The sequence below is a fragment of the Leptopilina boulardi genome, unplaced genomic scaffold, assembly GCF_019393585.1.
Source record: "Leptopilina boulardi isolate dan_hultmark-lab unplaced genomic scaffold, ZJU_Lbou_2.1 LbouV2_281, whole genome shotgun sequence".
Lineage (NCBI taxonomy): Eukaryota > Metazoa > Arthropoda > Insecta > Hymenoptera > Figitidae > Leptopilina > Leptopilina boulardi.
The window spans coordinates 226,294-241,415 of record NW_026137842.1 but is presented as its reverse complement, the minus strand read 5'-3'; the positions used below and the strand labels follow the sequence as shown (position 1 = coordinate 241,415).

The 15,122-nt window shown below is 34.2% G+C and overlaps 1 protein-coding gene across 4 annotated transcripts in view; it reads right to left on the bottom strand.

Annotated features, from left to right (window-relative positions):
• Window positions 1–15,122, bottom strand: part of LOC127282131 (optineurin) — a 79,747-nt gene that overhangs the window by 37,648 nt on the left and 26,977 nt on the right. For 3 of the 4 annotated variants that reach the window (XM_051306228.1, XM_051306229.1, XM_051306231.1), the window contains 2 exons: window positions 14,720–15,034; window positions 11,959–12,777 (listed from right to left, as the gene is read on the bottom strand). In XM_051306228.1, the coding sequence (XP_051162185.1) occupies window positions 11,959–12,777; window positions 14,720–15,034 (1,134 nt within the window). The remainder of the gene's footprint in view (window positions 1–11,958; window positions 12,778–14,719; window positions 15,035–15,122) is intronic. The other variant, XM_051306230.1, reaches the window with a different exon arrangement.

Below are 15,122 nucleotides of genomic sequence, written 5' to 3'. Positions count from 1 at the left end.
TATTTCTTCAAAAATTCAATGATTTCTGTGTTTAAATTTCGAAATAAAATCATTCACAACATAAGTCATTTTTAAAGAAAATATTAAATTCATAATTCCATCCACGTTTTTGGTTGCAATTTTTGTAATTTGATACATTGAGCTGAAGAACATAACGTTAATTGTTTAACGGTTACAAAAACCAATTTATTAAAGTTTGTTTAATTTTTAATTATTACCAATCGAAAGAGCATAAAAAATGTGTCAGAATCCATGAGTTTTATTCCAAATTTGATGTCGGAAAGTTATGAAAAATCAAAATCAAAATTAATTTAACCTTTCTTAAATGTTAACGATCGCGTTATCAAGCGCTTATTAAATTTTGTTCAAATTTTAATCATTACCAATCGAAAGAGCATAAAAAAATGTGTCAGAATCCATGAGTTTTATTCCAAATTTGATGTCGGAAAGTTATGAAAAATCAAAATCAAAATTAATTTAACCTTTCTTAAATGTTAACGATCGCGTTATCGGGCGCTTATTAAAGTTTGTTCAATTTTTAATTATTACCAATCGAAAGAGCATAAAAAAATGTGTCAGAATCCATGAGTTTTATTCCAAATTTGATGTCGGAAAGATATGAAAAATCAAAATTAATTTAACCTTTCTCAAACGTAAACGATTGCGTTATCGGGTCTACTGTCAGATCGTTCATTGCCCGTTTTCCAGCCTACGAATCACATTTTACGGTCGTTCATCTTTACAGAAGAAGTATTTAAATCAGGATCTGAATCAAGCTAAAATGTACAGAATGTACCAAGAGCAATGTGATGAGCAATTTATAAGATCTGTATCAGAAAACATTTTCCGCAAGATTTTTAATGAAGATTTTAATTTAAGTTTTAAAAAGCCACATTCGGACACTTGTAAGACCTGGGACGCACACAAGGCTAAATTGATGAAAGAAAATTTGCCAGACGAAGAAAAAGAGGATATTGAAAATTCAAAGAAAAACCATATGTTATTGACACAAAAAATCGAAACTGAATTTAAGGATGATGTCAAGAATGCGACAGAAGACACTGCCGTTTTGACATTCGATTTCCAGAAAGTCCTACCGACACCTTGCCTCACAACTGGAGTCGCATTTTATAAACGGCAGTTGTCTACGTATAATCTTTGTATTTACGATGAAATCCAACGACAAGGTAATGATAATTTAATTCAGTGCATAATTACTTAAAAACAACAAAAATTATTAATAAATTATAATTTTTCTGCATAAAGCAACTTATTAAAAAAAATTTTTAATTCAATGCTTCGAAAATATTTATTCACTTTTTGTAAGGTAAAACTAAAACTAAATTTTTGCTACAACCAGGACATTTGTATTTAAATTGTTTTTTAAATATTAAATAATGAAAACATTCAAAAGCAAATATTTATTATAATTATAATTAAAAAGTAAGTTTATGTTTAATTAAATTTTCCAAAAAAATTTTTATATTGTTTCAGCATACATGTACGTATGGTTGGAAAACGTAGCATCTAGAGGTGGCCAAGAAATAGGATCTTGCTTGCTGAAACATTTCAGAAACCACATCCAAGAGAATACAAAACATTTAATATTATATTCTGATTCCTGTGGCGGTCAGAATAGAAATATTAAAGTTTCTTTGATGTTGAAGCATTTTCTTGCATCCAGCGTTACTATCGATTTTATAGAACAGAAATTTTTCATGCCAGGGCACAGCTATAACGCTTGTGACCGAAATTTTGGATATATAGAGAAAGAGAGGAAACGGAACGCAATAATATGTGACCCCGATCATTGGATTGAGATAATTAAAAAATCGAAGACGAGTTATCCAAAATTCATTGTCACAAAAATGACAACAAGTGATTTCTATTCTTCACATGAGTTACAGGAACACATAATCAATAGGAAAAAAGACGTTAATAAAGACAACATTAATTGGTTAAAGACTAGACAGATATAACACGACAAAGAACAGGTTTTTTTATTTATTTTTAAAATACGACGACGACACTCTTCACAGAGTTAGCATTGAAAGAAAACGTGTAACCGAGGAAGATTTCAGAGACATTGAGTTGTCTCTGCTACATCCAAATGGTGTGACTATTACCAAACAAAAACACACAGACCTAATGTCATTAACAGAATTTATTCCTCCTAATTACAAACAGTTCTACCAACAATTAAGAACAAATGACACCTGCAAGGATTATAACAACATCAGTGTCGACAGCGGAGAAGAATATTAAAGAATTAAATAATAATAAAAACGAAAACATTTGGACAATATATTTATTTTTCTTATTTCAACAAGTGACTGACTTAGGAGCTAGAAAGAAGTGTACAAAGAGACCTCTAGTGGCGAATAGAGATAGTATTTTGAATCGTAAATAACAATATACAAAAGTATATATTCCATCACTTCCCCTCGAGACAAACACTAAATTTTTCTCCTTAATTTACATTACTTAACAGTCCAGTAGCTTTGATACATTTTTCGTGTTTTGATTTTACTAAACTTTTTGTAAATACGTCGGCTAACATATCACTTGATTGAACATGATTTAAATTTATCTGTCCCGTTTCAACAATTTCTCGGATGAAATGGTAGCGCACGTCAATGTGCTTGGTTCACATATGGTGAACTGGATTTCCGGCTAGTTTCTGAGCACTCATATTGTCCACACACAATTTTATGGAATTTGCACTTGAAACACCGAGTTCTAACAGAAAACGTCGTAGATGCACTACTTCTTTGGCCGCCTCGGCCATTGCCATGTACTCGGCCTCTGTCGTTGAAAGGGCAACCGTTCGCTGCTTCTTGGAGTCCCAGGTAATGGCGCCTCAGCCCAACAAGAAAACGAATCCAGAAAATGAACGTCGATCACAGGCAGAGCTCGCCCAATCTGCAGCCACATAGCCCACAATGTCACATTTTTCACGTGCGTAGAAAATTCCAAGTTGTTTGGTACCTTTTAAGTACCGTAATACTCTTTTGGCAGCATTCCAATGGTTCTTGTTGAAACAATCATTAAATTGACCTAACAGACTTGCTGCGTGCGAAATGTCAGGTCGAGTTGATACCGCCAGGTATACAAGGCATCCAACCAATTCCCTGTAGGGAGGTTTTTCTCCATCGGAGTCCTTCCATGCGCTGTCCTGCACAAGTTTCGTTCCAGCATCCAGCGGAGTGGATACGGGATTACATTCACTTAATCCAAATCGTTCGAGGATTTCTTCGATGTACTTTTTATGATGAATCAGGATTCCTTTTTCGCCCATGTCAAAATCCATTCCAAGACAATGCTCGAGTCTGCCGATGTCCCTCAAATTAAAAATTTTTGACAATTGTCTTCCAAATTTCAGGATCTCGTCTGTATTCTGACATATTACCAGGATGTCGTCGACGTAGACAACGATGATCATCAAGGTGCCATCCTTCAATTTGATGAGATAAATGCATGGGTCAGATGACGTCGGTGTAGCTCCCAAAGCTCGAAGTTCCTGATCGAATCGTTTGTGCCAAACACGGCCGGCTTGCTTTAATCCGTATAAAGCTTTCTTCATTCGACACACTTTGTCACTTTTCATTAGATCGTTTAACATCATTTTTGCTTTGTTCACCCATGGATCTTCATTCTTCCTCTTTTCGATGATGTATCTGAGAGTTTCTTCGAACCAATCCGGTGGCTCCATGTAAACTTCTTCGTCAATGATACCATTGAGATAAGCGGTTGTTACATCGTACTGACGAATATCCATATTTTTCTGGGCTGCTAAAGCGATCACAGTTCTAATAGAATTTAATCGTGCGACAGGAGCATATGTTTCGGGATAATCTCTGCCATACTGCTGTGAGTATCCTTTCGCCACGATTCCGTGAGAAAAACAAAATCATCTAAATTCTCGTCAACGAAATTCGCTAAACCCTGAACTTTTTTAGGTCTGCCACGTTCTCCAGTTCGGATGATGCGTGGCCTTCCTGGACGTTTGACAAGATCAGCTCGAGGAAATCCTTGGAAATCTTCTTCCTCTTCTTCTGCGGATTGAAAATCGTCGTCGTAGACATTTTCTGGTTCTAAATTATTTACGTTCTTTTTCGAGTTCACTTTTTCGCAAAAATCGACCTCGACGTGATCCACGGATGACTGCAACTGATCATTGGAAGGCACTTCCTTTGGAGCAAAATCTTCAAGGTTCTCGTTGCGTAAAAGGGGAAAACTATCAATAAATTTTACATCTCTGGATATTTCCACTCTTCCTGCACTTGGTATCCATATGCGGTAAGCTTTCGCCTCAGAGCTATATCCCACAAAAATTCCTTTCCTTGACCGTGGCTCTAACTTCCCAGGAGATGGAGATCGATTCATAACAAACACTTGTTGAATTCGTCCATCACTTGACTCTTCAGACTGAAAAATTTTATTTCGCACCATCCAGAGGAGTCGTCGATAAATGTGACGAAATACAATTTTCTTCCTAGGGACGACACACGCATTGGACCACAGAGATCCGAGTGGATTAAATCTCCTACGGCCGAGACTCTCGTGGAAGACTTTGGAAATGGAAGACGAGTCATCTTCCCCTGAAGACAGGTAGTGCACTGGATATTCTCGTTGATGTCGTTGACCTTGATGCCACGAAGTGTTCCCGTTTTTATGGCCTCGCGTAGTGACTGCACATTGAGGTGTCCCATGCGAACGTGCCAATCATGTAGAGAATTTTTCTTTGGCATCTGTACGTCGGTTTCAACAATATTTTTGCACTCTGTATCAGTTGATTTTTGTAGATAATACAATCCACCTTCCCTTTTTCCCCAGATTAATACATTGCCGTCGATATCCAAAACACTCGCGTTTGTTTTATTGAATACGACACTGTGCCCTTTATCCCTGATTTTACCAATCGAAATAAAATTAGTACGTAAGTCTGGAACAAATAAAGTTTCACTCAATTTTAACACTTTCCGATTCCCGTTTGCGATAGTTTCCATCGACACGACACCACGACCAAGTATATCGGTATACGCGTTACTTGCAAGATTAAGTTTTTTAATCTCTTCTTCCCGATCAACTTGTATAAAAGAATTCACATCATTGCACATTCTTGCCCGATGTCCAATTTCACCACATTTAAAGCACTTCATTTTTGAATCGTTTTTCGTAATATTTCCTTTTTTAAACTTGTTCTGACGATCATGTCCACTTTTATTTTCCAGTTTGCCAGCAATCATTGCATTTTGTACAGATTTTTTATTTACATCTTTACGCGCGTCATATTCTTCAATTACTTTTATTCGAAGTGTTTCGAGAGGGTGTAATTCGTCTCGCGAGGTCATTGCGCATCGGAAATTTTCGAAGTTTTCGAGTAAACTTCTTAAGAACATGACAGCTAAAAGATCTTGATTGATATCAATCTCCAACTCTGCTAGCTTATCAACTACATCAAAAAAGGATTGACAATATTCACGAGCGTCGCTACCATCTTTCATCTTCAAGGATATTAACTGGTTCAGATATGCTGCTTTTCGCGCTGGACCTTTGGACTGATACGTATTTTCCAATTTTAGCCATATTTCACGCGCAGTCGTGGAATCCTTAACCTGTTGAATTTCCGATGATCCCATAGATAAAATGATATGACTGAGCCTTTAAGTCGGCTTCCACCCACTTATTAACTGCTGTTTGACTCGCCTCATCTCCAGCTACGAGTGCAGGTTTTGCTAACGTGCCACTCGCATAACCCCACGCGTCATTTTTAATCAAAACCGCACGCACTTGGAGTTTCCACGTATCGTAATTATCTTTTCGTAAAACGTCGAACCGCACACCGACTGTGTTCATTTTGATAGAATGTTACGGAAATTGAACTTTCGAGAACTGACGCTAACCACAAAAAAAATGGCTGCCGGACAAAGCGTTTTTCAACTACGACTGTTCCACTCGTTTTATAAACTCCGCGTTGTTTCTCGCCGCTCTGGGCCCATAACCTATTAGCAAATGAACTTTAGGTAACGCACAGAAAAGAAACGATAGTTAGAGTTTACTATAAACGGTAATAACTTTATTGTAAGTAGACAATAAGAAAAGATCTGTATCGTGTTAGAGACAACAAGTGACTGACTTAGGAGCTAGTAAGAAGTGTACAAAGAGACCTCTAGTGGCGAATAGAGATAGTATTTTGAATCGTAAATAACAATATACAAAAGTATATATTCCATCAAATTTGCATACATTTTCAATTGTTTATAAAGGTGTAATTTTAAAATAGAATGCCCTGTATAATAAAACGTAATTGTTAATAAATAATAAATTCATAACATTATTTGTTATATAAATAAAGAAAAAACATGAAAAAACAAAAATTGGTAATATATTTTGCCCGAATCGCAAAGTGGCTTTTTCACCATGCGGTGGGCACTATAACTCGATCCAGATTTGAGCTACATAAAAATAAAAAAAGCATTAGTTTCTACAGCTCAAAGTCTAGCAAAATACGTATCCGTTTAAAAAAATGAATTTTTCGCAAAATGACATCGATTTGAAGGAAATCAAAAATTACCTCTAATCAGCTACGCCGGGTCCACATAGCATATCATTTCTATGCCTATAAGGTGTACTTTAAGCAAAAAAAATTTTTTTTAATTTTTTAAAAATTTCAAAGTGATGTAACCCCTTAAGATACACTATTGCGGTCTATTTTTATAACATGATTTAAAAAATAAAAGTCAGTAATTAAATCTCGAAAATATAAAAACTTATAGTTTTCATAACTGTTCATCAATTAGGTAAATTTTTTTTCCATGGTAAAATTAGATAAAATTCGCCAAAAATTAACATAACTTTAACAGAAAATTATTTTCTAGGTGTTTTTTCATTTTTCTCTGACTTTTCTATATAAAATAAAATTCCCTGACATTTACAGATTTCCAGACATTGTAGCAACCTTGAAGTTGGTTAAATATGATGTTAGAAATCAAAAAATTTAATTGTTTCTTTACTTTTATATATTAAAAAAAGTTTAATGCATTTCCTCATAAAGCAACTTTTTATTTTTCACATTGCTTTAAATGTAGGTAATATTACATTGCAATATTGGCGACATTGCAGGAATATTGTAAGAATATTAAGAATTATTATTAAATTGATGGGAAAAATAGTCGAGAGAATACCAAATACGATTCAGAATGATTTATTAGAATATTCCAGAAAGCGTGGCTTTTACTACAAAGTACAAGAAAGTAAAGAATGTAATGTAATGTGTGTGTGTCGATTAAAGAGACATCTATGATTGATTGGCGCGAAAGAGACATAACTTTAAAAAAAGAATATGGTTTCAATTGAATGTCTAACACTCCGCCTTAATTAAAAACACTGATTCAAAAGTCTTTTAATTTATAACACACGTAGTCCCAATTCAATTGTACATTTTTCATGTTTGGCTGCCGGAAGGGCGTTGGTCAGGACGTCTGCTGTCATATCTTTGGTAGGAAGATACATCAGCTTGAGAGGGTATTCTTGGATTGCGTTTCGGATAAAATGGTGTCGAATGCTTATGTGTTTCGATCTTGCATGAAACACAGGGTTACTGTCGAGTTTACCGGCTGATTTATTATCGTTGAAAATGGTGATTTTTGACATGTCCTTGAGATTCAATTCGCCTAGTAGTGTACTGTAGTAAATTCCTTCTGTTGCTGCTTCGCTGAGATTCAAATACTCCGCCTCGGTCGATGAGAGTGCAACGGTCTTTTTTTCGAGAACACCAGGACACTGCTCCGCCTGACACGATGAAGGAATATTCTGAGTAGGATTTTCAGTCCATTAGACAATTTCCCCAATCAGCATCAGCATATCCAATGACTTCCTTGTTATTTCGCGTGTAGATCAGCTTCATATTTGCTGTCCCTTTTAGGTAACGTAAAATTTGTTTGCCTGCCTCCCAATGATGTCGTCCATGATCATTGTTAAACTGGCTGAGAAGGTTCACGGCATGAGCGATGTCGGGACGAGTCCCGATTGTCAAGTAAAAATGAGCTCCGATTAATTTCCTGGATGGAAGAGAAGTTGTATTCTCGGATGGTGTTGGTTTTTCCAGTTTAGTTCCACAGACGAGAAGAGTCTTCACCGGTTTGCATTCGGTCATGTTGAACTTGGATAATAATTCGTTTATGTATCCTGTCTGACATAACGTTACCTGGTCTTGCGTTTGATGGATTTCAATCCCTAAGCAACAATTTGCGGCTCCTAGATCCCTGACATCAAAGTGAGGTGAGAGATTTTTCTTGATTTTGTTCACTTTCGTTTCATTCTTCGAGATGAGTAGGATATCGTCCACGTAGATAAGTACATATATTGGATCGTCTTCATTTTCGTCAACGTAGAGATAAGTATCAGAGTTCGTTGGTTTCAGATCCATTGATTTTAGAATTTTATCTAATTTTGCGTGCAATTTGCGACCTGATTGTCGTAATCCATAAATAGATTTTCGGAGTTTGCATACTTTGTCTCCGGTTTTCAGATCGTTGAGCATTTTTCTGGCCTTTTTGAGAATGCTTTCGTTCTTTTCGGTTTTCACAATTTATATGTCAAAATGAGGCATTTTACATGTAATGTCCTGAGTTAAAAAATTGATTTCTCGAAAAAAAGTGAAACTTGCGGAAATTGTTGTCCTACCTGATAGTAAAATATCCCCAAAAAATTTTTTGATCTTTTTTGAAATTTATATATCTCGAAATCAAAAAAAATCGGCATTCTAAAAATTTATATACAGATCGGAAAAAATCACAGCTTTCGTTTGCAATTATTTATTTTAAAAAACGCATCGATTTTAGTGAAAATAGAAAATTTATGTTTAATTATAGAAAATCAAGCTCAAAATTCAAAAATTTTAAAAACGAAATTCACCATTGGAAAGAGCATGAAAAAACCTTGAAAAAACATACCTGACAAAATTTTTTTATTGAATTTATAGACAGAATAAATGCACTATTTATTGAGTAATCGAGTTCTCGTTCAGATCCAAGAAGTGGAGATTCACTAATTGTTGAGTTGTTCCTGTCATTATCTCTTTGGAATCCGAGGAATGGTGATTCATCGTTTATTGAATTGTCCGGGTTTACTCGTTCTTCAAGATCGAGTGGGCATTGCTCATCGACTGTGGGTATTGAACTTCTATCGATGGGTTCAATTTCGATGATTTCTGGACTGTCAGTTGACTTGATGTCGACTTTTGATTGTTCTATGAGATCCGTCTCCTTCAAGTGTGAAGAATTATCGTATTCTGTTTCAAAAGAATCGAGGAATTTTACATCTCTTGACAAAACGATTTTGTACAAGATAAACACTTTTTCGCCGAATGTTCGCAGGTTTGAGATATCGGGCTTTTCTCCTGTCCAACGTTGATATGGCTTTCCATCTTCGATCCCTTTTGTGATGCAACGATTTTGTATGTAGTTAGCGGTAGCAATTGCTTCTGCCCAAAAACTGAGAGTTTTTCTTGACTGTAATAACATGCAACGAGCGGCCTCAACGAGCGTTCTATTCTTGCGTATAGCAACGCCGTTTTGTTATGGCGTATGCGGCACGGTAACGCGATGGTGGATTCCGAACTTTTTTAACATGACACTTAAACTTTGATTAATGTACTCGCGACCGTTGTCCGATTGAACGGCTTTGATTTTGTGTCCCGTTTGGTTTTCCGCCATATTTTTAAACTCCATGAATTTGTCGACAGCTTCGTTTTTCTTCCGGATAAAATACACTTGACACAACGTACTATAATCATCGATGAACGTTACGAAATAAAATTTCCCTCCGAGAGATTCGTTTCTCATCGGCCCGCACAAATCGGTATGGATCAATTCCATAGGTACTTTCGATGAATTTTTTCTTTTTGGAAACGGTGTACTTCTGAATTTTTCGGATAAACATGTTTCACATTTGCTTAAGTCGATCGAAACGTCAAATTCGAAACCGGTCGCATGTTTGTTTCTGAGCATGTCGATCATGTCCTTTTTGTTTAAATGTCCGAGACGATCGTGTCATATTTCGGCGTTACTTTTAGTATTTATCGCGACATTCGCGATATTTATTTCGGTCGGAGCTTTAGATAAGTAAAATAAATCTCCTATTAAGTTTTTTTGTCAGTTTGATTACCCCCCTCGCGTCCGAAATCGTGTAAGAATTTTTCTTGAAATTGACTTCGTAGTCGTTGTCGACGATTTTTGACACAGAGATCAAATTTGTTCTAAAGTCCGGCGGGTATAGAGTATTTTTTAGATTTATTGAGCTTTCCGAATTACTTACGCCGAATTTCACGTTTCCTTTCGCGATTACCGGTGTCGTGGCACTACTCGCGAGTTTTACTTGGGATTCTGTTTTAACAATGTCGGTAAAAACACTTTTGTCGTGGCTTAAATGAGAACTGCATCCGCTGTCGATGCACCACAGATCACTGGTATTTTTGGTCCTATTCGGGATAAAGAAACAGCGATGTTTCTGCTACACTCGCGGATTGGTTTTCATGTTTGTGTTTATGTGTGTACTCACTTATTTTGTTTCCTTTTCGACCACAGAAATTGCACTTTCCATTAAACTTGGAGTTTTTATTCCGAGTTTCGAGTTCCAATATTTGGCGTTTCCTCTTGTTGTACGAATTTCGCTTCGGATTTACGAACATGGCCGAATCGTCTTTATCTTTATTTCGTTGTCTGGCGTTATATTCCTCCATGATTTTAATTTCGAGACTGTCGGGATCGGGCAGCTTATCGCGGGATTCTATTGCGCAGCGAAAATTTTCGAAGGTGCTTGGAAGGCTGTATAATAATATAATGGATAGAAAATCTCTGTTTATTTCAATTTTCATAGATTGAAACTTGTCATCTACATCGAAAAATTCGCCGGGGTGCTGCTTAGCGTCGTCTCCTTCCGCCATTTTATGTTGTATAAGTCGTTTGAGAAGCGTGGCTTTTCTGGCAGACCCTTTTGACGCGTAGATTGTTTCAAGCTTGGTCCAGATTTGATGGGATTTAACGCATCCTTTTATTTGGTTTAGTTCTGGAGGACTGATACAGAGTATAAGGTCTGCTTTGGCCTTTTGGTCGGCTTTCAGCCATGCTTTGTGTGCGGCTTCTCGTCGTGCTTCATCTTCTGGAATTTCGGGTTGTGGTGTTTCTCCTGAGACATAGGTCCATGTGTCATTGTTTATGAATAGAGCTTCAGTTTGTATCCTCCATGTGTCGTAATTATTACGCGATAACATTTCGATTCTGATGGAGTTCATGCTTCCACCTGCTGCCATTTTTAATTGATTTGAGGTTACACTTTAACACTTTTCGAATTAACTTATTTTCAGGTAGAAACGACACTCCCGGAATTATTTTTACATTACTCGAATTAAAGTATTGTTTTCGCGGGGCCTGGGCCCATAACCTGATCGGAAAAATAGTCGAGAGAATACCAAATACAATTGAGAATGATTTATTACAATATTCCAGAAAGCGTGGCTTTTACTACAAAGTACAAGAAAGTAAAGAATGTAATGTGTACACACACATTACATTCTTTTGTTTGTGTCGATTAAAGAGACATCTATGATTGATTGGCGCGAAAGAGACATAACTTTAAAAAGAGAATATGGTTTAAATTGAATATCTAACATAAATAATAATAAATAAAATAAAATTATTATCACATCTGTATTGTCTTTAAATATACTGATCAATGGTAAAAAATGTAACGTCAAATAACTTGAAAATAAAAAATGTTTTAATGAACGCGTTTTTCCCCTAATATCAGAACATGAATAACAAATAAACAGGATTGTTTTGTTCATGCGTCAGAATATATGAACATATTAAAAGTCTGCTCAACTAACCTAAGTTGAATAACTGAAAATATTAAAAATAATTACATTATTAAACCAATAAAAAACAAGAAACTCACGTCTGTATATGTTGATTCATTCTGATTTTTGAGCTTCTCCTCTAAATCTACAATCTTCCCAGTAAGTTCCTCAGACATTTTCATAAAATTTCTTTTCTCAATGATTAAAGCTCTCTCTTGCTCCTCATACATTTTACTTTGTCTATCAAGAGCTGTTTTCTCTCCTAATAGATTTAATCTTTCCAATTTTAGTTTTTCTACTTCGGTATTTAAGCTTTCTCGATCAATAACAAGTGATTTTTGAAGTTTATCTAATGACTTTTTCTCTTCGTGAAGAGATAATTTTTCAAGAGAAATATTTATCACCTTTTCTTTCAATATAGTGTTTTCCTTTTCGCTATGCTTATCACACGAATAATTCTCATGATCATTCTCCTTCTGAATTGTTAACAATTTTCTGTTTTGCTCTTGCAGTATCTCAAATTCACATAGAGTTGATGTATAGTCATAAAAAAGTTTCTTAAGATGATTTTGTATTCTTATCCACTTTTGATGATGATCAATATCTTTTAGCTGCTCGTCAATAAGTTTTTGACGACATTCACTTAGAGAATTTTTGTAAGATATCATTGTAGAATTTCTATCATTTGGAATTTTACTGTTAATAGTTCCACAATTCTGTAATATTTCTATGCATTTTTTTATACATTCCTGAACGTGGACATAACGTGATGACTGAACAGAAAAACAATTAATAAGTACTTCCAAACTTTCATGATATGGCTTCATATTATCAATTAATTGTTGACGAAATTCAGTACGGGGAATTCGTTTTACAATTGATTCCACATAATCGGGCAATTGAATCGAAGTAATAGTCTAAAATAATGAAACATTCCATTTTAATTTTAAAATAAAAAAATATTCAAAATATATCCTTAATTCTACTATATATATATATATATATATATATATATATATATATATATATATATATATATATATATATATATACATATATATATATATATGGGTGATTCTACAAACGAAGGACGAAAATGAAGAAAATATGGACACATTTTTTTCTAATTTAAAGTCTGAAAAGTACATTAATTTCAAGTCAATGACACTAAAAAAGATATCTGAAAGTGTCCAGACAAAATATTAAAAATTACAAAAGTTATGGTTGTTTATAAACAATTTATCCAGGAAATTAAGATCGTGTATAGAAAATTCACATTAACACAAAAAATAATGGATGGATTTATACAAAATTTATTATTCGGAGGTTTTCAGGGTCGCTGATTACGAATCCGAGGTCAGTTTTTCAAAATTCAAAATGGCGGAATTTTTTTAAAAAAATCGTTCGTATTTGCTTGAAACTCTCTACTCGGGGGTTTTCGGGCTTGCTGAAAATGAATCCGAAGTCAGTTTTTCAAAATTTAAAATGGCGGATGCAACATGACGGACAAATATTTCAAATCACTGGAAACTACTTACTTGGTAACTTTTCAGGGTCGCTAGTAATAATTCCGACGTCCGTTTTTCATATTTAAAATGTGCAGATCTACTGTATTAAACGAGTTTTTAAAAAAAATTCGATTATTATTAAATTTTAAATCCAGGAGTTTTTGAATTATTGATAACTAATCTAAAGTCCAATTTTTAAAGTTTCACAATTTTTAAGATATTTCTTTAAAATAGTCAAATTTTGAAAATCTGGCTTAAAACTCGTAATCTGGTAATTCTAAAAAGAAAAGTAAGGAATGAAACATTTTTTGCACGTATAATTTTGATAAACAAGTTAATTTAAATTAATAAGATTTTTCAAAAGTCGTCCGCCATATTGGATCCGCCATTTTTAATTTTGAAAAACTGACGTCGAATTCGTAATCAGCGACCCCGAAAACCCCCGATTAACAAAGTTTAAAAGGATCAATAAAAGGTATCGCTTTAATTAGAAATTTGTTTATATAATTTGTTTATAACAAATTATGTGTGTTCTACTAGAACATAATTTTACAAATCACAAATCTGTAGGAGTACTTAAAGTGTCTAATAATAAAAAATATTTCTATTTTATTGTGATATTCATACGATTCACAGGAAAAAAGTACTTTTTATTTGTTTATTTATATTAGTATAATTATATATACAAAATGAAAATTAAAGATTGGGGTTTAGCAATATCTTAAAAATTTAGTGAGGATTATTTTAAGTCAAGAAAATCGAAAATTGTTAAAAAATTATTAGTTTTAAGCTGTTTTTAGTGCTTAATGTATATCCTGTCTCAAAAGTTCCAGACGAATGAGAATTTGGCAGTTTTTTTTAAAAAAAGGTAGAAACAACATTAAATAAAAAAATAAGCAATTCTATCCGATAGGGAATTCAAATTTGCAATACATAAGCCTATAAAAGGACCTAAGAATAATATTTTTTTCAAAAAAATGGATGCCAGACGAATGAGAATTTTTCTGGTCACAACGCAATCTTGGTCACAAATTGAAAAATCTTGGTTAATAGAATAACAGATTAAATAAAACACGCGTGGTATCACATTTAGTTTAGTTTAATTAACAACAATAACGAACTGTAAATTCATCAGAATGTTGATTTTTCATCAAAAATAAAATTATTATTTTCAAAATTAATATACAAAATAAGTTTGACCGCTCATAATTCCCTCGTTTGTAGAATCACCCATATATATGTTACCGGCAAAAGCCGAAGACCAGGCAAAACCCAAAATGCTTAGGCAATTCGGGTTTTGCCTGGTCTTCAGGTTTTGCCGGTCAAATATATATATATATATATATATTACGTTTTCATTAATGGTATCAATCTGTTGCTCCACATTTGTTACCATTTTATTTCCCTCTTCTGTGCATTCTTTCAACTTTAATGTTGGTAGAATAATTTTTGTGTCCATTTTTTGTAAGGCCTGGCACTCTTCAGTTAAATTTTTATCGGAATTTTCAACAGTTGCGTTTAAATTTTCTACTGATTTTAAACAAGTCTCATCATGATCAATTAGTGCCATCATTTTTTCTTTTAGAAGTTTTACAAGTTCTGCACGACATGAACAATTACATACGTGAGTTAGACTTGGTAGTATAGAATGGTCTTCAGCTGCCGTCTAAAAGATATTAAAAAGTGAAAATAGTTAATTTCAGTTATTTATTGTTAAATATAATTTATTTTACAGAAAATTTATAGTACAATAG